This window comes from Odontesthes bonariensis, chromosome 13 (genome assembly GCF_027942865.1).
Source record: "Odontesthes bonariensis isolate fOdoBon6 chromosome 13, fOdoBon6.hap1, whole genome shotgun sequence".
Taxonomy (NCBI): Eukaryota; Metazoa; Chordata; class Actinopteri; order Atheriniformes; family Atherinopsidae; genus Odontesthes; species Odontesthes bonariensis.
In genome coordinates, this window is record NC_134518.1 from 11,009,244 (window position 1) to 11,031,924 (window position 22,681).

Here is a 22,681-nt window from a genome sequence, read left to right on the forward strand (position 1 = left end):
CCTTTCTGAGCTAAAGATAGCCTGATATAGAACAAGAAGGAATGTTTTAACCCTTTTCTTTTTCAGGGAGTGTGAGGAGCAAAATACATTGTTTTCTCAGTAATTAGATTCCACATGTTTGTAGGTTGTTACAAAAGTGTCAGTTCTGAGACAGATTTCATCAGTGGGACGCTTTGCTAAAAAGCACCTCGGACGTGAAAGGGAGGAGTTTTCACCCAGAGTACCAGCTGAAGATCTCAATTCTCTTTTTTTTTTTACTTCACAGATATCAGGCTATGCTGAAGGGATGCCAGCCTCCTCAGAGTCTGGCAGAGCTGGGCTACTGATGGAGAAGAATGCCAAAGATTAAGAAGGCTTTCCAAGAAAGCAGATAAACGTCTCAGATTTATTGAAACCGTGGCAAACTTGTAACTTTCAAATGTTTTATCTGCAGTTGCAACACTGGCAAGTCCAAGGCAAAAAAAACATTCCTAATTATTCAGTTTTGAATTGGATGTCTAATCTAATTCTGAGGGGAAAAAAATACTCTTCACAGAGGAGCAGAGAGAGCAACAGCCAAATCCATCCAGTCTGAAACAAGCACTTTGCCACTTTGCTGATGCAGTAAGGAGGGTGTGTGCAGCCAAAGCTGCGTGAGTGTGTGGGTGGCATGTTCAGTACATCTGCATGTGTGTGCTTGAGAGCTTCTGTGTGTGTTTGCGTGTGTGTGTGCATGTGTGTGTGCGTGCGTGTGTGTGTAAGTGGGGTTACACAAAGACCTCGCTCATTCACAAACTGAACCATGTGGCAACGGGCTGGTCCCTTTAAGAGGTATGTGTTGGAGTTTTCTATGAACGCTGACTGCTGAAAAAGATGAGTGCTGATACATTATTCACAAGTGAGAACACACACACACACACACGCAGGCACACAAACACTAAATAACTGAAGGACACGTAGCTACAAGAGTTCGACAATCGGGAACGAGCTGTGCAACAGAGAAGTGCACTAAAACACACACACCACATGGAAGGAGATCATTCTAACATGACAAAAACATAAATGAGCACAGATGTGGTCTATACATCCTCTCACTACACACACACAAAAACACACAAAGACACACGTATACAAGCAGCAGAGTGGAGAAACCCTCAGCCTTCTGTTATTCTGTGTGCATAATTTATAGCAGCCCCAGATCTCTCTGCTAATGACAGCACACTGGGGCATCTGCAGCACAGCAGCAACAGCAAACTGGCATGTGTGTGTGTGTGTGTGTGTGTGTGTGTGTGTGTGTGTGTGTGTGTGTGTTTGTGCAGAGGTTTAATGCTCTGCTTAGACAAGGACAGGAGGGAGACAGAAGGAGAGGGAAATAGAAGAGAAAGCGACACACGCAGGGTGTCTGAAATAGACACAGATAACGCAACAAAGAGGCGAAAAAAGGATGAGACAGACAAGTGAGAGGCCACACACACACACACACACACACACACACACACACACACACACACACACAGACTTGTCAAGTCACTGATTCAACGAGTGAGTCTCCCAGGATGCACATTCACACCAGTATACAGTATGTAGATAAGCCTGAGTTTCAGCTTTAACTGAAATCCTTCTTAATTAAGCAATTCATGCAGTATCGTGCCCACGATCACACACACTCATCTACGAATCAGCTTCTCCACAAACACATCACTGGCTAAAAAAAGACTTCAATCTGGAAGAACCAAAGAGAGTCGTGATGAAAGTTTTAATTCAGTGGGAAGGCTGTAAGGCTTGATCAAGGATGTGGCCTTGGATTTGTTTCCTGTTGCAAGGATTGTTTTGACATGCCGCCCCAAAGCAAAAAGCTCCTAATTCTGGGATTTGGAGATCAATGTCACAGTGGTTCTGCCCTCCAGCTGCTGCACACACTGATGTGAACCTGAGCTGTGAGACAGCAGTGGATTTCAACACAGGAAAATCAGTCCGCCTTTCATACGGTGCTGAAGTAAAACAACTATGCGAGTCTTAAACGCAGACAACACGTACTTCTGTACATACATAGATTCTGCACACATTCACACGTGCAATCCATTTTAGCATCAAATAATTAGAATCATTTAATAACAGTAAAGGTCCCCCACATACGTCAATGGCTGGTAATTTTATGGGGCTAGTTCAATATTTGGGGAAACATTCACTGTCTTTCCAAGAGCGAGACCCCGAAGATCAATACAAATCTCATGCTTGTGAGTTAAGGCCAAAGGGGTGTACTATGAGGAGAGATTAATGCTAATCTATGTGGAGCCTAAAGCCAGAGTTTGCAATGTCATGAAGATTACTATGGTAACCTCTAGCTTGTTCTGGAGGAGGTTAGAGGAGTTTCAAATTCAATTGGCCATAAAAAGTGCTTCCCTGACAACATCTGCTATGAATGATGTAGATTTGAGGGAATACCTGTAACATGCAAACCTGTTGGAAGCATCTAAAAGTGGTATCACTGGTCAATGGTGTTCAGTTACACTAGAAAAAAAAAAGCATCAATAATGTTTGGTCATGCCAGCTAATAAAAATGAAAGCCTGGCTGTGTTGAACTTGGTGTGTAGTGTGTGCCTCAGAGCTGCACTTGCAACAGCCTAGATCAGCAAATAAAAACTGGGAACTAATATCAACTACAGAGTCTACTTCGATCAGCAACAACATTAAAAACCACTGACAGGTAAAGTGAATAAACGACGATCTTCTTGTCACAGTGAAATGTTCTGATGTGAAAACTTCCTGATATTCACATGGATATTACTTTGACTCTTGCCACCACACAACCCACAGGACCATAAAGATCTGCTGTTAAGATCCCGTTACCAGACACCCCAGGACACCCTCAGATGTTCTCTTTGAGAACTAACTTGACAGAGCTCTTTAGGCAGCATAGAAAGGACCTACCAAAGATTTGGCAAGTGGTTGTAATGTTAATGCTCACCAACGTTCGTGTTTAAAACGGACATGAACAGAATTATAAGCATTTTTGGTTTTAGCAGGCATTACATGCATCAAAACATCAGTTAACAACCTGCACTGGCAGGAAACATAATAAGCTCACTGTGATGACAATAATTCACAATCTCAATCAGTGCTCTAACATACAGTATAATCTCTCTTAAAACCACACGGTTGATAGTACATTTATAAAAATGCACAAGTTGGAACAACAGTATTTTGGAGCATACCAGAAAATGTATTTTGGGAGATTCCAGGTACAGCAAAATTATCCCTAAACTCTGTGTTCTCACTTTTGATGGCCCTGCCTACTACTAAAAGTTAATGCAGCATCTCTCTGTGGCTTCAAAGCCAAAGCTCTCTCCGACTCTGATCCCTCCGTTCCTCCTCTCCACGTTGCATGACTGACAGAAGGCCCGGCATAAGCTGAACACACACTCCAGCTCCAGTCAGCAACAGCAGGAGGAGAGCGTCGGGAGGCGGGAGGGCGAGGAGAGTGAGAGCACGATGCATGCAGCGTTAGATACAGCATCAGTGACAGGAGCATGCTTGGGCATCAGATAAAGCTATTTTAGGAAGAAACTCTCAATGCATCTAAAAAAAGGCACGCCAACAGCGATGATCAGAGAGGACCTACATTAAGCTGCAGCCTGCTCAGGATGGCAGACAGGATTGGTTTTGTACTTTTAAACAGGGAGTGAGTGCAGTCCTCACAACTAAGTTATTTACACCGAGTAAAACCAGGGAGAGATGTGGGAAGAAAAGAAATGGAGAACAGTTTATAAAAGCTCACCTTCCAAAGTAAGAAGTTGGGACACGAAGTAAAATGTAACTAAAAAACGTAACAGTGATTTACCGAATCAGTTCACCGAAGATAGTTCAAAGACAACGTTTCAAATGTTAAAACTTTGAAATATTCTTGTTTTATGATCTCATTTTGAATTTACTGTTTACCACCGTTCAACACAGTGTTGCATCACGTCTTTGACAACACTCCGTTCATGTAAGAGGGACAAGTGCTGCGATTTTTTTTTGCTTTATAAAGGAGCGAAGCTACTCAACAGTTCAGGTCTGAGGATGGCAGCCTCCTAATCATGGTTTTCCATCCCGCCCCTCACATACAGAGATTTCTTCAGATACCGCACAGATTTTCAAGATATCATGTACCTAAAGGAGTCCTCAAACTGTTGTTATTGCACTTTGAGAAACATTTTATTTTACACGGCATCCCCACTTTTTTTCAGACACAGGCTTGTGAGATTATCTGCAATTTTCAGTGTCCTTCACGTAGTTGAGCCTCTGCGTCTCAGTCGGGGGTGTGCGTTGGATGGGGAAACAGAGGAGCATATTGCAGTAGTTATGACAGACTCAATACCAAACACAAAGAGAGAATCTGGCCACTTTTGCCAATTAATCAAGACTGCTTGTGCTTTTCGAGGGTGGTTCTGCTATCTTTTATGGTGCAAAGAGATTTACCGTCTCTCATTGCAAGGAGTTAGTGATTCCAACATTTACTGGCGCAAATACAGAAAGAAGCCTTGAGATAAAAATTTGAGATCAATTGCCCGAGATCAATATTGACTTAGCATTTATACCTTTGTCTTTGTCACCCAGAAATATCAAAAACAGCAAATCTGTTGGACAAACAGCTCACAATGTAGCAACTCTTCTGTTTTCATTCGGTTTTGTTGTTGTTAGAACTGAAGTAAAGCGGTATTGAGTTCATGTCAAAAGAAAGAAAATACACTGTAATTGTATAAACTTGCCTTTGAGATCTCATCTTTGATTTGATCTTTAAAGCTTGGCACAACCTAAAGTCAGATTTCTATACAGTACCACTGAAAAACAAATCAGTATTGGTGATTGGGGCAAAAGGCACAGCTGGAATATGATCACACTGGCAAAAAAAAAACTGGGTGTACACAGAAGTGGGTGTTGTTACAGTTTCAATGTGATTGGCTGACTGTGTTTAAGCTCGCTTTTGATTGGTTCAGCTCAGAGAGGGTGTATGCTGACACACCCCTTACAAGCGATTTATCAGTTGCAACTAATGCACTTCCATCTTACATTACATTTACATTATTTGCTGAAGATTGTAGTGATTGTAACTTCATTTAATAGCATTTTCTAATCCAATCGATCCAAGAAAAGACGGAGAAATGATGAAAGAATGTAACAATGCCTGCTGCTGTGGAAATTCAGACGCTAGTTGCCACAGTGAATCTGTACAGTAACAACAGTCTTTCTGCAAGTGTCTAAGTAGTTTGTGTTTCTCCCTGCATCTCTAACTCTTAGTGTGTTTATATGTGTGTACCACTAATACTCCTGTTGTGGAAAACATACACTTATTTACACAGGAGTGTTGTGAAGACTATCAAACGCGCTGCAAAAAGTAACACATAAGCAGTGCTTATGGTTATGGCACATCTCCATGATATGAATGCAAGTGTGTGTAATGTCTGCCAGAGTGATGGAAACATGACTTTGTGTGTGCGTGCATGAGAGTACGATTCAGCCCTTACCTTTGTCTCTCCTCTCCTGACCTTATGCCTGCTTTAAAAATGTGTTTAGACTGATTGCAACAGCACTGTCATAAATTAATGATGGAGGTAAAAATAGAACATCGCACTGTCATCTCAAACACTGGGTGAACCCTTTGTTGAGACATCTGAGTGAGTTCCTCTGAGGATTTACTATTTATGGACAGCTTATTCTGTAGCCGAATATAGCGAATGCGCATTCATTTTTTATCATCAGATAAAGTGAAATGTTTTCATCCTCATAGTCATGTAAGAAGAAAAACATCTTGCAGGATTTACACTGGTGCTCCTGGTTGAAATGTGTGACAAGTGTACAGTTAAAACCTCTGTTGCAGGTGGGATGTGGGGGGTGTAGGGGGGTACTGGTACCTCCTGTGCATTTGCTTCTCTGGTGTGGCTTATTACAGCAGAAGCAGACGCTCTAACACAGTAGTGGATGCTTCACGTTGCAGTTAGTGTACAACTTGTCAAATCTGATGTAGCATTTCAGTGTTGAAAATACACAATTGCAGAAAAGTCACTGCCGTCTTTGACTGAAAAAGTCTTTGTAAATAGTGGAGTACTTATTATACATAAATCTCACTGTATGGGTCATTTGTGTGTCATTTAAATTAGCAGACCCTGATTCTGGAAGATATCTGGGGGAAAGAAAATTGCACAGTTACTCCTTACAGTTTCAATTATATTCTGACAAAGGTTGCACATATTTTAGATATAGATGGTAGAAACAAGCAACAACTTTAGAGAGTTGAAAAGTTACCACCACCCACATATACTATCGCTGCAGTTTAGAATGCCACTTTTCAAGATCTTGCTGCGGTTTCTGTCTGAAAACTCAAACCAATATGACACCTGACAGAGGCAACAATACAAAGTTTGGAAAAGAGGTTAATGTTTCTGTCCCTGATTCAAGTCACATGCTCGGCCTTTCTTACTTTCACACACGTGCACGCACACAGGAGTTGCTGCCTTTGATTTTGCCCCTGCGTCCCACCTTCAGACTCCACATAGGCTACTTCAGTGTGATGATGCAGATCTTGCCGGAATCCAGGTTACACAAGTTTTCTGTGCCCACTTATCACCACCACAGGAAGACCCGAGCCGGCTGCTGAAACCCTCAGGTTACCTTTGGTTTAACTCACACTTCTCATTTCAATATGGGTGACCGGGTTATGTTAAACTGTCAGTGGGCTCAGGCACACGCATAAATGTGTCCACACTGATACACTGTATAGACTAGACGCATGCACGCGCACCCAGAGAGTGGTAGATGTCTCCTTACATCACCATGGCAGCTCCAGTGGCCCTTACAGTGTGCTGTGGGTGTATGGCAGCAACAACGGAAAAGCCTTAAACTTACCGCAGTCCTCGCAGAGCACTCTCTCCACATCCTTCTTCAGCTCCGGCTCGCTGGCGTCCACAGGGGCGTACGAAGCCTTGAACACCAAGGGCTCTGCGGTCGGGTCCATGAAAAAGATATATCTATGGTCCTTCTCCACCGTGGTGCAAGGGGCCTCTGAACCGAAGTCCCCGACGGTCACGAGCTGCTCCCTCTCGAGGCCGCCGCTGTTGACGGGCCACACATCCAGCACTTTGACATTCACACTGTAGGGCTCCCGGGAGGAGACGTTCTCCGGGGAGGAGCGCACCTCGCCCTCGATGACCACGGCTGATCTGTACGCCTGGTCCTGGAGGGAGTTGAGACTCGGGGCGTAGCAGGCGAAGGAGACCCCGATGACCAGCATGGAGAAATGCACTGGATCAAGCCTCATGCCGTCAGCCTGTGCTGTGCTGCAGTGCTGCTGGGCGGCGGAGCGAGCTGGAAGAGAGAGACGGCGGCGAACGGGCTCCGGCAGAGCAGGCAGGGCAGAGCGGCAGACGTTGTGGAAGTGTCCATGCCATCTGTGTCTGCCGCTGCTTTCCCCATACGGCTGCTGGCGTCGGATGGGGGGGACACACCAGCCTAGGAACCGGAAACGGCCCGCTTCTGCATGCTTAAAAATGTGATTGCTGCATTCTCCTTCACCAACCGCCCTCCCCCTCTTATCTCCCCTTTTCCTGAAAGGCAAAACAAGACTCGTAAATTAGCCTCCTCTCGAATCCAGGGCTGAAACCTCTCCCTCTTTTTCTTTTTCTCTCTCTCTCTCTCTCTCTCTCTCTCTCTCTCTCTCTCTCTCGCTCTCTCTCTCTCTCTCTCTCTCCTCAGCTAATAGGCTAGCATCGCCTGGGTGGGCGCATTGCCTCTCTGGAAGGAAAAAAGCGCTCTGCGCGTACAGCGGGAATCACAAGAAATGATACGCACTCCACGCACACGCACAATGACTGGTCCTTTATCCTACTTTTGCTGTAGTCAAGAGTCCAACTCTTGCAAATCACTTGTTCGGTGAGCAAAACAAAACAAGAGAAATGAGAACAAAAAACCTAGGAGGTACAAACGAACAGGATGAGATAGCAGCGGTTATCCGGTGAGGCGTTGCAACAGTAGCGCGCACCCTCCAGCCGCGTCCCCTGCGCCCCTCATCAAATGCGAGCGGCTTACGTGAGCAAACATCACCTGCCCGGTCACTGGCGTCGGCTCGCCACGTCCTGCGCAAACACCCTAATGACCCAGGCACCGACCGGCCCACCGTCACGGACAAAACGGCATGTGATCATGCCGGTCTGTGTAAAACCTCTGCAGGTGGGTGGAAGAGAAATCACGCACGCAGTGCACAGACACACAGCACAGTGTGTCTGCAGCCAAGCCCTGCACGGCGCCCGCTGTGGATCTCCAGTGCTAAAGGTGCCAGAGAGGCTACACACACTGCGGATAGTTGTTGCGATGACTAACGCTGCGAAATTATCTCAATGGATGCCTCAGCGTGGCGATGCGAGACTTGAGCTTTAAATACCCTCGGACAAATATCCGCTCACTGCACGCTCCAGCTGAGCACACCCAAAACCTGATATCCCCCACACTAACACGCGAGTCACTGCAGTTCACTCCTATTGCCTTGGGATACTGCGCTCCTTCAGGAGTCTACAGCAACACGTGGTAGCAACAGTTACCACAAACTGCGGGTATTAAGGACCAAACGTGTTTCAAATCCTGCTGGGCTACAGAAAATGAAACCACCTTTTTTGTTTGGATAAAATGAGACCCATCCTTTCAGATTTTCGGTCTTTTTAAATTGATCACGAGTAAGCACATCCCCTCTGTCCCAGCCATTCATCTTCACCTCAGCATCAACCAAACCATTCATAAGATACCCCTCGCACGCACGCGCGCGCACCCTTGTTAGGTGACAAAAAGCTTGTGAGTGTCCATTTTAAGGAAGTCATAAAGGGTAAAAAAAAAAAAAAGGGGAAACATTATTTTTGTATGAAGTTGTGGGAGAGATTTCATCGGGATGCATCTTGGTCCCAACAGAAAGGTCAGATCAGGGTGTAGCCTCTGTCCATGGTGCTGATCAGCTTGTTTAGCGCTCTGCCCCAAAAGGCCAATCACATTCCACTTCATATGAGCTCAAGGCCACAGTCACACACACGTTTACATGGCATCAGTAAGAGCAAGTTACTCCAAACAAAGCCGGACTTTTAAAATGCATGTGAACATGCCTGTCAGATCAAAATGAACAAAATGGGCCTTGGTGCTCTGTGCATGCGCCAAAGCTCCATCTTTTTGTCAAAAAAAGTAAAGCATGAGTGCGAAATGATACAGCCAAACTGCCAAGAAAATCTGCTCTCAATTACATCATGTGTTTTTCCCCCTTCTTTTTTATTGTCAGACAGCATCAGAATATGTGATTGAAAATCAGCCTTTTAAGACTATGCATCAACTCACAGTCACTTAAAATATTCCCAGACTGTTGCACATATGTACAATGACTTGGCTATACTTACATGAAAGATCATCTCCCAAAGAGGAGATTAGAAGCGGCAGACTGTGATGTACATGTTCTCACACAGCCCACAGTGTCGTGCTGTCTGACATACTTCAGTCTATAACCATTCTACTTCTGTGCATGTAAGAAGTTACATGGATGGTGGTCCAATTGAATAACCAAGTCCAGCTGTAACCATAGCTCGACTCAACTGTGCATGGAACCATAAAGTTCCATAAGTTTACTGCAGTGAATGCCTGTCTTCCCACTGAATGCACCCTTTTTATTAATATTAACTAAAGATGGGAGTAAACATCTTTAAACAAGGAAGTAAATGCAGTTTGAGGTCTGGTGGTGCTATCCCTTCAAATGTGTAGTTTTTATATTTGCTTAGTCACTAAATGTCCATTGTTCCACATTAATGGAATTGCCTTCCCAGCCCAGAGATACTCACACCTTCGGCCTGTGGTTCGTCCTGTTACCTTGCCTTTAAAACTTTGGTCTGACTTGCTGATATCTGATAAAAGTCCATCAGTCCCAGGTTAACTGAGGATGGAGAGGTGGTCTTAAAAATGGTCTACAATAAGTCAAGTCATTCTGATCGTGATGTGAACGGATAGCTGGAGCGCCGCAGGACCACGGACAGCAAACAGTCAGCATAAAAACAGGTGGAATTTTATTTGAGTACTAATGATGTTGACAAATGGGAATAGAAGTGTTTCGTCCAGAAGTGTACAAAAATATTCCATGAGATAACTTAAGAAAAATGATCACGGTATGCACCCCCCCTCTGATAAATCCCTCAGGTAGAGCATGAGGGTCACACCAGTTAGCAGGAATTGTTTATTACTCCCTTTCCATTTAAATATTAAATTAGTATCAAGGCCAATTTGAAAACTCTTAAATTTTGTGTGAGATATGTGAATTGGCGCTCTAATGAATGTATGAGTGGTTGCGTAAATAAAGGGAAGACAACTTCTTGAATGGTGGGTAGCGGGCAGAGAGGGATGCCCCTCTCCTCTACTCAGTAAAATCATTTCATTTTCTGTGCATGATTTTAGGCTAGAGTGTGCACTTTGTCATAATATGATATTGCTGAATTTATAGTGAGCCCAGCCTGCTGAAAGATTAGCTGTATATTCCTTTCAAAGGCAGATCTACAAATAACTGTAGACAGCATGAAGTGCCTCCCTCTCAGCAAGAGTATTACTCCACAGCTTATGGAACTGCAGACAGTCTCATCAAACTTTAGTAATGAGCTAACTGTTCTGTCAATAAAATCTCAGATAATAATGACAAAATCCAAGCGCTCAGGTGTTCAAGAATACTGTTTTTCCAAAATATTATTCAATTTGAAAAAATTACATTTAAAAAGATAACCAACTTATGTTCAGCACTTACTGAACAGATTGATTATCTGTATCAAAAAGCTGCAAATGACTTCTACGCGAACTAAAGAGATTTAGAAAACATTACATGATGTTCAATTCTAATACAGGATTAAAAAAAGGGTTTAATTTGATATTACACCGTATTTATTCTTTATTTTGCCTTGGTCAAAAAATCTTTTAGATTTACACAAGTTCATGTCAACTGCAGTTTTCCGATTCCTGACTGGGAGTCCAGGGTATCACACTTAACTCTGATTAACCCGAACGCTACTACCACTGAGAATCGGTGTCACAAAAGAAAATCTGATTTATCAGCTCCGGTCTGCAGACTCCCACACAGCCATTTCTGCTGCTCATTCAGAAATCTTTTACACCCCACCTCCCCTTCCCTCTCTCTTCCACGGGACTGCCTGGGTTCGCTGTCCGTGGTGCTGAAACCCCCACACAGCCGTCTGTGGGGGGAAAAACAACCCCCCCCCCCCCCAAAAAAAAAAAAAAAATCACCTGGTAAGACTTCTTCCATGCTCTGCCTTATATTGAGTTTTAGATGGCAGGAAATCAATTGGGATCTTTAAACATTTAAATCTTAAGTCTATCTGTGTCTATTTACCTATTCATCCTGTTTCTGCAGTGCTTTAAACTCATGCAGGTTAAACAATATAAGGCTCTACTGAAAGATCCCGTGAAAATTTTGTGAACCGTTGCAAAAACAGCGTGACTCTCTTGAACGTCGCCCGTCTGGTGAACTACAGTAGCACAAACTACAGTTACTTTCATTTTTTTTTTCACCTTCTTCTCTCGTCTCGCGATAGAGCGGCGGAGTGGTTTGACGGGCAGTCGAGGTTGCAGCAGGCAGAGGGAGACGGTGGAAGGTAAAGCAGGGAGGCAGCATCATGGCGGACAGAGACAGTGGCAGTGACCACGGAGGGCCCACCGCAGGCCCCGGCTCGCTGCCCCCGGGTGCGATGGGCGCCATGTCCCGGCTTCAGCACGACACCGAGGAGCTAGCCTCCAAGCGCATCGACATCCAGAACAAGCGCTTCTACCTTGACGTGAAGCAGAATGTTAAAGGCCGCTTCCTAAAGATAGCCGAGGTCGGGGCTGGGGGAAACAAGAGCCGCCTCACTCTCTCCATGTCTGTTGCCGTGGAGTTCCGCGATTATCTCGGGGACTTTATCGAACATTACGCCCAACTGGGCCCGACAAACCCGGACATAGTGCAAGATGAGCCCCGGCGGGCGCTGAAGAGCGAATTCCTGGTGCGGGAGAATCGGAAATATTACATGGATCTGAAAGAGAACCAGAGGGGGCGGTTCCTGAGGATCCGACAGACCGTTAATCGGGGGCCCGGATTGGGAAGCGCGCAAGGCCAGACCATCGCTCTGCCGGCGCAGGGTCTCATCGAGTTCCGCGACGCTCTGGCCAAACTCATCGACGACTACGGCGTGGACGAGGAGCCGGCGGAGCTCCCGGAGGGCACCTCGCTCACGGTCGACAACAAGCGCTTCTTCTTTGACGTGGGCTCCAATAAGTACGGAGTCTTCATGCGGGTGAGCGAGGTGAAGCCCACCTACCGGAACTCCATTACGGTTCCCTGCAAAGTGTGGTCCAAATTCGGTAACACCTTCTGTAAATACGCGGAGGAGATGAGGAAGATCCAGGAGAGGAGTAGAGAGAAACGGGCCTCCGAACTGCTACCTGAGGGCCCACACGGCGGAGATGACGGCGACGATGACTGACGCGGATTTCAGGAGAGCTGAGACGAAACAACCGAGATAGAACTGAACAATGAGAGAAAACGAGACTTCAAACTGTAAAATAGAAAGAGAATTTCCAAGGGAATCACCCCACACACACAACCTCCACAGACATGGCAGCCCATCTGCTGTCTCCTCGCTCATTTTACTGGATGTCACCCCACTTACCACCCATGTAACAGTAAGCCGCTGCTATCAAGGATTGAACTGTAAGATATGAACTGTTTCCTACTTGATTTAAATGACAATGAACAGAGTGTTTATATCTCTATCAATGACAGATTTTGCACACATCAAAGCTATTTCAAAAAAACAATGTTTAAATGTTTTCAAACTGGTAACATGCTAAGATTTAATCAAAGTTAAACCAGATCTCTATTATATAAATATGACAGTCTTTATCTAGAATGAATATTGACATCAGCACAAAGAGAAAACAACCTACGATGGACTTTATGAAACCAAAATCTGATACCAGATGTATAGTTTACTTTAAAAAGGTACGCAGAATAAACGTGAAAGCACTCTTAAAGTGTATGAATCTGCAGACCGCAGCACTGCAGGCCTGTAAACACCTGTCAGCATGTGTGTGTGGCTCATGTTTTAAAAAAGAAAAGAAAAAAAAACAGGTTGGCAAATAGACTATATTCTTTGATTTGACCTGGAACACGGTCAGTTAATGACAGCATTTCATGCCATTCGGGAAAGGTTGAGACACCAAACTAAACAGCCAACTTTGTGCACCTCAAAGAAAATGGGATAAATCATGTCTGAGCTACTCTATGGAATATCAACCTTCTTGCACCATGTCCATGTAAACTTAAATGAAAAAAGTGCTAACTTAGATGTACTAATTATGATTTTGTGAATCAGCTGTAAAAAAAGAAAAGAAAAGAAAAACTCGTTATTAAGATACCCACGTTTTCTGTGGGTTAAGTTTTTTTTCTTTGTTGTTTTTTTTCCTGGGAGGGGGGGGGGGGGGTACAAAAGCATAAGGTCCACTTGTAGGAGCGCGAGGCGCAGAAACAAACAAAAAGACGCATCAGCGCGCGGCGAGGCGACGCATCCTCTCTGACGTCATTACGACTCGTGCCTTATACACTCCACTCGTTTACGTGTTCTCACGTGGATGGTCTGTGACCTCGACCGCTGTACGTCTTCATTTACGAGTGCTGTTATGTAGGCAGAGCTATATACTCACCAGGGCTGTGGCTTCCACACCCCTGCAGTGCATGGAGCATGCGTGGCAACACCAAAAGTGAGCTGAAAGGCTGCTGGGAGCTTTGAGGGGACCAGCTGTGGTAGTGGGTGGGTTAGGGAGTGGGGGCACACTGTGTTATAGCAACCTTGAGCTCAGAATCTCTAGCAGCACCTCTGGGCTGTGTGGCCTCTGGAAGAGTTGGGGATGTGTCTCTCCAGAGCCGGAGAAGGACCCAGAATGTGCCGAATGGCAGCACAGACTGGTGTTTGGGATTTTAACAAAGAAAATAAAAATTAGCGGCGGGCTTTGCGCACCATATGGACCATGATGCTTTGGGGGGGGGTAAGAGAAAAAAAAAAGAAGAAAAATCAGGAGCGGCTGGATGAGACTGTTTGTCAGAGATGGGTGCTGTTAAAAAACAGCCAGACAGGCCAGCCGGTGCCATGCAGTCAGCGTGAGTGCAGTCCAGTGGATGTAGAGGCCTATCGGTGCAAGGCCCAGACAGGATCTATCTTTTCATGGTGCTACAGCCCCTCAATTGCTCCTTGGGGGCCTCGCCGCTCGAAAATATGTCACTTTTGCATTATCGTTATTCTGATGATCTTCTTTGTTCTCCAGATTTCATCTCTCCACATTATGTTGTCCAAAACGTGTCGGGTTTCTCCCTCCCAGCAAGAGAGGAAGCCACTGACCGGTGTAGGACATTTTATATTCGTGTGCAATCTTGTGTACGTGCCAATCGTGGCATTGTATTGCGTGTACAGACTATTAAAAGAGGAAAAAAATAAATAAATTGTACAGGCTTCGTGATCAGTAGATATTTGAAAGCATGATGAAGAGGTCGATGCATCTGCATTATATTTCCCAAATGTGAAGACTGGTCAACCAGAGAAACAGTCGAACTAGTAGTGAGGTATTTTTCCCTGTCACATTCTGTAAACCAGTTGGCTGCTTTGTCTGTCTTTCAGTGCGCATAGACTAGTTTGGGTGTTTTACGTTTTCCCCTATGGGATCACCCCAGAGAAAAACCCTTTCCCTCGGATTTCCTCTCGAAACACACAATGCAGACACTTAACAACTTCTGGCGTCCTCCATCTCAGCCCCTCTGCTGTGGTCTACATTGAAGTTCAATAGTATCTTGGGGCTTAGGTCCAGGGGTGGCTGACACACATACAGTCTCTCCCCCTGTTGAGGCCTCTTGTTCCTATCTGAGTGTTCGGGAGGCCTCTAAAGTATTCTGAATGGTGTGTAGAACTGCACAAGGCCTCCTGTCATTAGAAGCCAGGAAACTGTGTGTATGGAGCCTGAGTGAGACCCCTCTCTCGCCCGGAACTGTCGATGGCAGGACAGGTGAACTACAATTTGACTTTTAACTTTTACGTGAGCTAGGCGATAGTGATCTTCCGCAGCGAACCCAAAGAACGGTGGAGTTTGTTGGGGTTTCTTTCTTTCTTTTTTTTTTTTCTTTTTTTTTTACAATGAGGATCCCAGTCTTTCTGTCTGGTGTGGGCAGACTCTGCTCTCAGATGTGCTTCTCTTCTGCAGCCCAGACTTCGGAGCATAAAAAAGGCCCCGGATCTGTGTGTGCGTGCAGAAAAAGTTGATCCAATGTTCAAATTTAGGATAATTCTTTTATTTTCATTTAACTTGAGCTGAAACTGAGCCTCTGAGGCCTCAGCTGAATAAAAGGGGCTAAAAGGAGTCGGAGCCTGGGCCCCGCAGACATGTGAGATAGCTGAGACGCACCTGGGATTCAGGGACATAAGAGGTTCGAGCCTTACTTCAATAATTTAATCAGTGTTTGATTGGTTATGCTTGTGGCACCACGGCCAAGAAAAATGTCCCAGAAAATCCCATCTGCTCCACGCAGGACTTTTTGGCTGATGTTTTGTCTAAGAAAGACAGTGAAAGGCCCAACGAAGCCTGGCACTGCACTGTAGGGGGCTTACCAGCAGCAGCCTAACGGGACCCTCCGAGTCAGCTGTTCGGCAGATCCAATCAGGAGTTTTCTCTCTGTTTTTAGAGAAGAACAAGACATCTCTCTCCCGTCTCATAGAGATGACTATATTTGCTCACACTGCCCTGCGAATTAAAAAAAAAAAAAAAAAAAAGCCCATATCCATTGAACACACCTATGACTATGTGCCCAGCAAAGCACATCTGAGGTCAGTCTGAGTTCATCCTGAGTTCAACATGAGTCAAGACTCTTTGTTGTGATACAGCACTTGTTTCCCAGAGTGTTCTCGCTTTAGCCCGACTTAATTTTAGGCCTCCACGAGGCCCCATGCTTCATGGAATCTCAAACCACAACACTTCCTTTCTCTTGGTTTTTATATTTTCTCTCTAATAGCCAAAAATAAGGAGAGCCTGAACCTGCTCATAGTTCACTCTGTGAAATGCACTTTTAAAAAAAAAAAAAGGACAAAAAAAATACTAAACCGTGTTGTTTATTACAGCCTGTAGTTGTCAGTGCTACTGGGTCAGTTGTGTTCTTAGTGCAGAATAATCATGTGAAACATGAGTCGTCCTTTTATGATCGTAGCTCTGAGTTACAATAGGATCGAGGGGGGGGGGGGACACTTCTGCTTTGCCTGAAAACAGTGTGATTAACTTTGATTTCTCATCTTATGAGAGCTTACCCGGTGTCACAGCCAAACCCGAGGTGACCTTGCAGCCATGTTGTGTCCACACTGCTCGTTCCTGGGACTCAAAATGGTAGGGCAGACTTTTACGTCCTGTTTTCTGTAAAGTGTCGGCGGTCGGGCTGTGTGCTGTCTGCGGTTAAGTTCAGTGTACACAAAGTGGTGGCTCGCTGAAGCCGTTACCATTCTAGAGAATGATGTTGTGATTAATTATACAGCGGGAGCCATCATAGCGGTCCTTAATCGTGATGTTGTCCTGCCTTTTGTCTCTTACAACTGCGGTGTTCATTTATCAAATTGCATTTAAGGAGCTTATATTTTGTTGCACAAATTACAGGTAACAAGGCCATTCCTTAAACTCGTGGACTGATTGAAACACAGAAACAACTGAAATGCGGACACAATCCCAAGGTATAGCATTAGCTACTTGTTGGACGTTCTTGAGATTGCTACAATGGCTCCAGCTGTAGGTGCTTTGTGTGCTTGTTCCTCCTTACTGCATCCATACAGTCATATGTACATGACAAACTTCCACGAAAGGAAATGTGGGTGGTGGCTGCCCACCTCTACTAAACTGTACCGACTGACAACAAGACTCAACTTCCATGAAAGGTATTCCAAGACAACCAAATGTTCTCTGTTCCAGGTTTGAGTGTTGCAGTCTTTCATTGGCCACCTTAAAAGTTCCTGGTTAATCGTACAGCCAATCGCAGCCTCTGGTCAAAGCCAAGCACTATATGACTCATCAGAAACAAGTGACAGAGGAGCTCATTCAGCCCGTCCTCTGTTTGCACACGCACCGAGCAGTAGGGTCCATCATGTCTGCAGACTGTATAGGCTACCGTTGTGTATAGTTACAAAGACGTTCATTCAAATGTTTGGAAGATGTTGGGGGAAACGGATCCTGGATTTTAAGGGGTGGGGTCAATGCACAATGAACATATTCCATATCACCGTTTGGTCTAGATCCCTTTACCATCCCCATATGAGATAATATGTTGTATCTTTCAAAAATATTTTATCTGTGGCGTGTGTGTGCGCGCGTGTGTGCGTGTGTATATATATATATATAAATATATATGGTTTGTTATATATGATGCTCCTCCTTTCAGAAAAATATAACATAAACAGGAAAAACATATTGCTGTTTTTTTCCTTTGTATTTTATACTTACAGAAAGCATTGAATAAAAATGGATACTTGCACTTTAGATATATTAAGAAAAATAAAAATCTGCATATTATTTTTGATAGGGATCTCACATTTAAAAAGTATAAATTACAGGCTTTGTGACTATTGCTGGACAGAGATGTATTGAGTTCTACTTATTGAAGTATATTTTGTCTGTGTGTCAGAAGGTTTACTAAAGTAAATTGCATGATAAAGTAGTTCTCTCTTTTTTCTTTTTTTTTAGTTGGTAAAAATGTCTGAAAACTGTGATAACAACCCTCTTGTATCATGTTTAATCTCTCTTCACCCACTCTAGAATATTTCTTACTGAAATATGGCCTTTTTCCCTGACAAAATGACGATGGTGCTTACTTTGGCTTCGACATCAAGCTCATCCCATTCATCTCAACATCATCATAACTCGCGTCCTCGCACTCCATTACTTTCTGTTATGTACCCTCACTACCTTATTAAAATTTTCGTTGATGGCAAAAAAAAAAAAAGGAAAAAGAAAAAAAAAAGGGTGTGCTGTTTTGTACATTGCTGTTTGTTTTAATGTTTGGGGAGCCTTGTTGTCTGAAAAATGACTAATCGCGCAATAAAATGTCATTCCACACGTCCCTGTCTCTGCACAACTGTCTCAACACTACAGGTGTCCGTTCTTAGCACGGCCGGGCTCAGTGACTCAAAGTGAAAGGTGAGCATGTGGCCAAATATTCTGTCGTTCTTGAAAAAGAGAGTACGCCCACTTTCAGTTTCTAAGCTTTTTGAGTTTCAAACATAAATATTTTTTCCGGAAATAAGGTCAACACAACCGCAAACCAATGCCAAGTTATCGACGTATTAAACTGCGTCATTATTTATTCAACCATATTGTAGAAGCAGTGTTTAAAAAGAAAACTAAGTGCACCCCGGGATTCAAAACCTTGTCGAACCACCTTTACCAGCAATAACTTGAAGTAATTCTTCTCCATATGATGTTATCAGTCTCTCACGTCATCGTGGAGGAATTTTGTGTTCATTCTTCTTTACAATGTTGCATTTTGCATTCAGTTGTGCACGGCTCTGTTCGGGTCCCACTACAGAATTTCAATCAGGTTGAGGTCTGGACCTGATTATTACCTTTTTCAGACATTCTGTTGTAGATTTGCTGCTGTGTTTGGGATCATTTTCCTTTTGATGACCCAGTTTCAGCCAAGCTTTAGCTGTCGGACAGACGGCCTCACATTTGACCCTAGAATACTTTGGTATACAAAGGAGTTTATGGTGGACTCAATGACTGCAAGGTGTCCAGGTCGTGTGGCTGCAAAACAAGCCCAAATCATCGGCCTTCCACCTCCGTGCTTGACGCGATATTGGGAATTTAACCAAACATCTCCACTTTGGTCTCATCTGTTGAAAAAGCATTGTTCCAGAGGCCTTGCGGTTTGCTCAGAGGCAACTAGGCAAACCTAAGCTGGGCTGCCACGTTCTTTTTGGAGAGAAGGCAAATAAGCCATACTTATTCAGTCTTATCTGCTCTCAGAGGCCTGTGGAGTGCGAGATGCAACATTTGGGTGTTTTTGTGGTTTTCTCTTGAGCGTCGCGACCTTGGTGTGAACTTGCTGTTGTCGCTCATCTCAGGTTGCATTTACCTCAATTCAAAACTTGCAGAGGACCAAATGATTTCTATTATGACCGACCTGATACTTAAAAACGGAACTGAAAGAGGACGTGCTTTCAATTAAAAAAAAAATATTTCTGCGTTTCTACATTATCATTACTGTTATGGTATTAAGATATTTAGGGATAGAGAGCTGTGGGAGATCCAGTCGAGTCAGAGCGGAGGTGAAGCTGCTGCGAGCGCTTCATCTTTAACAGCTACAGTAGGCCAACAGGTTGCCCTCTTGAAGATCACATTTCCTACAGTGCTCCAGACATGTGCTTTGGATTTTCATATGGGAAATTTAAGGCCTGTTGCAAGACCACCACAGGAAAGAGGGCGCATCGTTGAGTGAACAGCATTATCGCCCTGAGGACTTTTCTCTGTGCAACAGGTCAGTGCTGCACCAAAAGAAATGAAGTGACTGCCTTTTTTACACTCTGTTCTCAGCTATTGTGAATCCAACCTTAGGAGTTCAACTTTTTAACGTGATTTATTGCTCAAGGTTGGGGGCGCTAAACAGAATCAATATCTGGATTGCTGTAAACCGAAAAATTTCAAGGAGCGAAACACAACAGGTTGGTTTTCATATTCACCCTTGTGTTAATATAGAACAAATAGCACAGCTTTGAGGTTATATATCAATATTCTCACTATATAATTCCCATGTTCCCTGAACATTATGTTTTTCAGTTATCTGTGCTAAAGCAAACTAAACCAATTACTCTTGGTTTATTCGTTTCAAGCATGGCTCCCATTATACAGTAAGCTGGCTGTGAGAGTTTAAACAGCAGAAACATCCTGTACTCACCTTCAGCTGGTCAAATGTCATCCGGCACAAGCTACTTTACTGAAGCTTCACTTATCAGAAAGTAGAAACAGGGAGCTCTGTGAAGCCTTGCTCTTGTTGCTCTAGAATTAGTTTAGTCTGGCCAACTGCCTCAGCTGATGTCACCAGTGAGAGTCATGACTTGACTAATTCGAGTTACCCCCCCCCCCCCCCCCTCCTCCTCCTCCTCCCCTCCCTTTTTCGTTTTGTAATAAAAGCTGGATCTGTATGATAGAGAAAGGGGGCCACTGTGTCATTTAGCCCCTTTTTATAGTGGGTCAAATTTTGGTTTTGCATAAATTATTAAGCAAGTTTTTGGAGTAAAAAAAAAGGATCTAATAATTGTATATCATATAGTATCAGCTGAAACAACAAAAAGTGGGAGGAGAAAAGAAGAAAAAAAGAGATTAGCCTGCGGCTAAAGGCTACAGCGCACCTGAATCTCCAACTCTCCTCAAGCTGAGCAGCAGTTGCATTGTGGGTAATGTAGGCGTCGGGTTTTGTCAAGAGAGCAGTGCCTGAAATAGTAATTATTATCGTGATATAATCTCTGTTGATGTTAAATCGGGTCCAACACCTCTTTTTACATTATGGCGGTACTCGCAATGCTTTTTATGCTCGTCTGGCACCACAGTGTTTCTGTTCCCAGTTTATAATCATTTTAAGTAACATTAATACCTTTGCTGTTACTTTCGGTTATTTTTTTATTTATTTTTTTTTTTTGCTTTTTTTCCCGCTAAAGATATAAATGTTTGCATTCCCACTTTTTCACCTTATTAATTCAGTCTGAGGCTTTTTGGGGGGCCGTTAACGCTCCGTGGCGCCATATTTGTTGGCAGCTTTAGGTGGTTTCAAGGGCTACGAGTTTCTTTCTTCCTCAAGGCTTTCGACATTTCGCAGGGAAGCTCATGAGGAAGGCATCTAAAAAAAAAAAAAAACGGAAAAACTTTCTAATTCTTCAAAGTCAGGCTCAGTGTGTCACAGTGTAAACTGTATCACAACTTAAATCCTGCTGTCTCTGTTTTTACAGAGAAGAGACTATCCTTTTCTCAAATTATGCAACAATTTACCCATTACTCTTTGTTACAGAAATTTCCAGAATAAAGGGGGTTAAAAGGTTGTTGATAAATAAGAAAATTACAGTTTGCCCTTCTGGCCAATAGCTTTGGCCAAGTTAACAGCTGCTTTAAAGTGAAGCTTTAAGCTACAGGCTAAACTAAATATGCTGTCTCAAAAGGTATCAGCACAAAATGTCATAGTCTTACCAGTCAAACTTCAGATGTCCGTGCCGAACAAATGTTGACAATAAATTACAACTCGAATCATGTGTATAAAAGCTTACTTTATGAAGCACAGACTAAATATTCAGTAAATATGTCCTTTACATAGTATGGGCATCCTGTCGAAAAGTTCAGATATACAAACAAAAAAAGACGGATCCAACCTTGACATCGAAGTGCCAGTTATTGTTTTTCCTTTTTTTAAATAAAACATAACAATCCACAATTTTTCACAATCCTATGTTACAGCACAGGCCTACCCTAGACATTGGGAATCAATGGTTAGTACAACAGCCAAAGTGACTATATGGGGAAGTCTCCCTGTAAGAAAGCAGTTATTTATCCTAGTAATACAGCTTTAAAAAAAATTGGTACTTTCTCTCCAAAAAAACTCAGCTCCTCCTTCAGTATTTTGGTCGGTACAAGAATCACATTCCAGGATTCCAGCTGCGACTCCAGGTTTCCAGCCAAGTCCCAAAAGGATCCCAGAACCTATCGGTTGCTATTAATATTTTAGAGCAGAAGAAGTGCCGTGTCCAGAGCCAAAGACATCATTGTTCATACTATGAATATCACCCCTCTTTGGTGGCGTCTACAAGCCTCTGTGCCAGGGCTGACTGAGGGGACGCTGAACATACTGATCTACAGTTGTGTCATAAGCAAATTATTTAGAAAGAGTCTGTGTGTGTGTGTGTTCAGGGGTTGGGGGTCAATTAAGGTGCTCACAAACAACGGTACCGCCACATGTCCTCTTCCCCGCAATCTTAGTCAAGTCCTCCTTCCCGGGGAATCGGGCCCATTATGTTGTTTTTCTTGCTTCGGAAAAACGTGTGCCGGAAGTCTTTTTAGCCCGTTACTGTCTTGGTGAGATGTTCATACTAAGAAAACCACACTGGTCCCTTCTTCTTAGAAAACTCCTCCTTCACACACGAAGAGTGTTGTGATGGCTTCTTTGCTGCCGCGCCCCCTCTCCTTTCCGGCATGCTAACAGGTTTCCTGACTTCAGCACACTGAGCTGGAGCAGTCCTGCTGCTACAGGACAGGCCTGGTTTCCCAAAATCACCCTCACGTAATGGGAAGGACGGCAGCGGAAGTAACACGCCAGTATCAGTAGGCGTCTAATATTGTAACAGGCCAAATAAAGTTATGACAGGTCCGTGTAACGTGGTAAATTAAAGCAGAGAGCGGTTTGCTATAGTAAGAGGTAAGGGTCCACGATGGGTGCCTTTGTGCTGAAGATGCTTCTGAGAGATCCAGGCCCGGGTTTTGCCGGCAGTCTTATTCAGCAGAAGGCCATTGGGTTGTTGCACGCCAAACTTGCCCAATCGATTCTTCCTACAACAACACAACCCTGCTATATTTACCTCTTCCAGTTACCTTAAACTTCAACGTCTCAACTGGA

The 22,681-nt window shown here is 43.9% G+C and overlaps 2 protein-coding genes across 4 annotated transcripts in view; one reads left to right on the plus strand and one right to left on the minus strand.

Annotated features, from left to right (window-relative positions):
- The window catches only part of nrg2b (neuregulin 2b), a 57,091-nt gene extending 48,686 nt beyond the window's left edge, over positions 1–8,405 (minus strand). For all 3 annotated transcript variants that reach the window (XM_075480934.1, XM_075480935.1, XM_075480933.1), the window contains exon 1: positions 6,865–8,405. In XM_075480934.1, coding sequence (XP_075337049.1) covers positions 6,865–7,276 — 412 coding nt within the window. In that variant the 5' untranslated portion in view covers positions 7,277–8,405. The remainder of the gene's footprint in view (positions 1–6,864) is intronic.
- A 3,161-nt stretch (positions 8,406–11,566) lies between these two features.
- purab (purine-rich element binding protein Ab) lies at positions 11,567–18,147 on the plus strand. The gene is made up of 2 exons (XM_075480910.1): positions 11,567–12,724; positions 17,845–18,147. Exon 1 carries the CDS (start codon positions 11,652–11,654, stop codon positions 12,495–12,497), a length of 846 nt encoding a protein of 281 aa, XP_075337025.1. The 5' UTR covers positions 11,567–11,651; the 3' UTR covers positions 12,498–12,724; positions 17,845–18,147.
- Positions 18,148–22,681: the final 4,534 nt, after the last annotated feature.

Bases quoted from the DNA above. Each gene is read 5' to 3' on its own strand.
- purab (XM_075480910.1), top strand. From the start codon at position 11,652: ATGGCGGACAGAGACAGTGGCAGTGACCACGGAGGGCCCACCGCAGGC.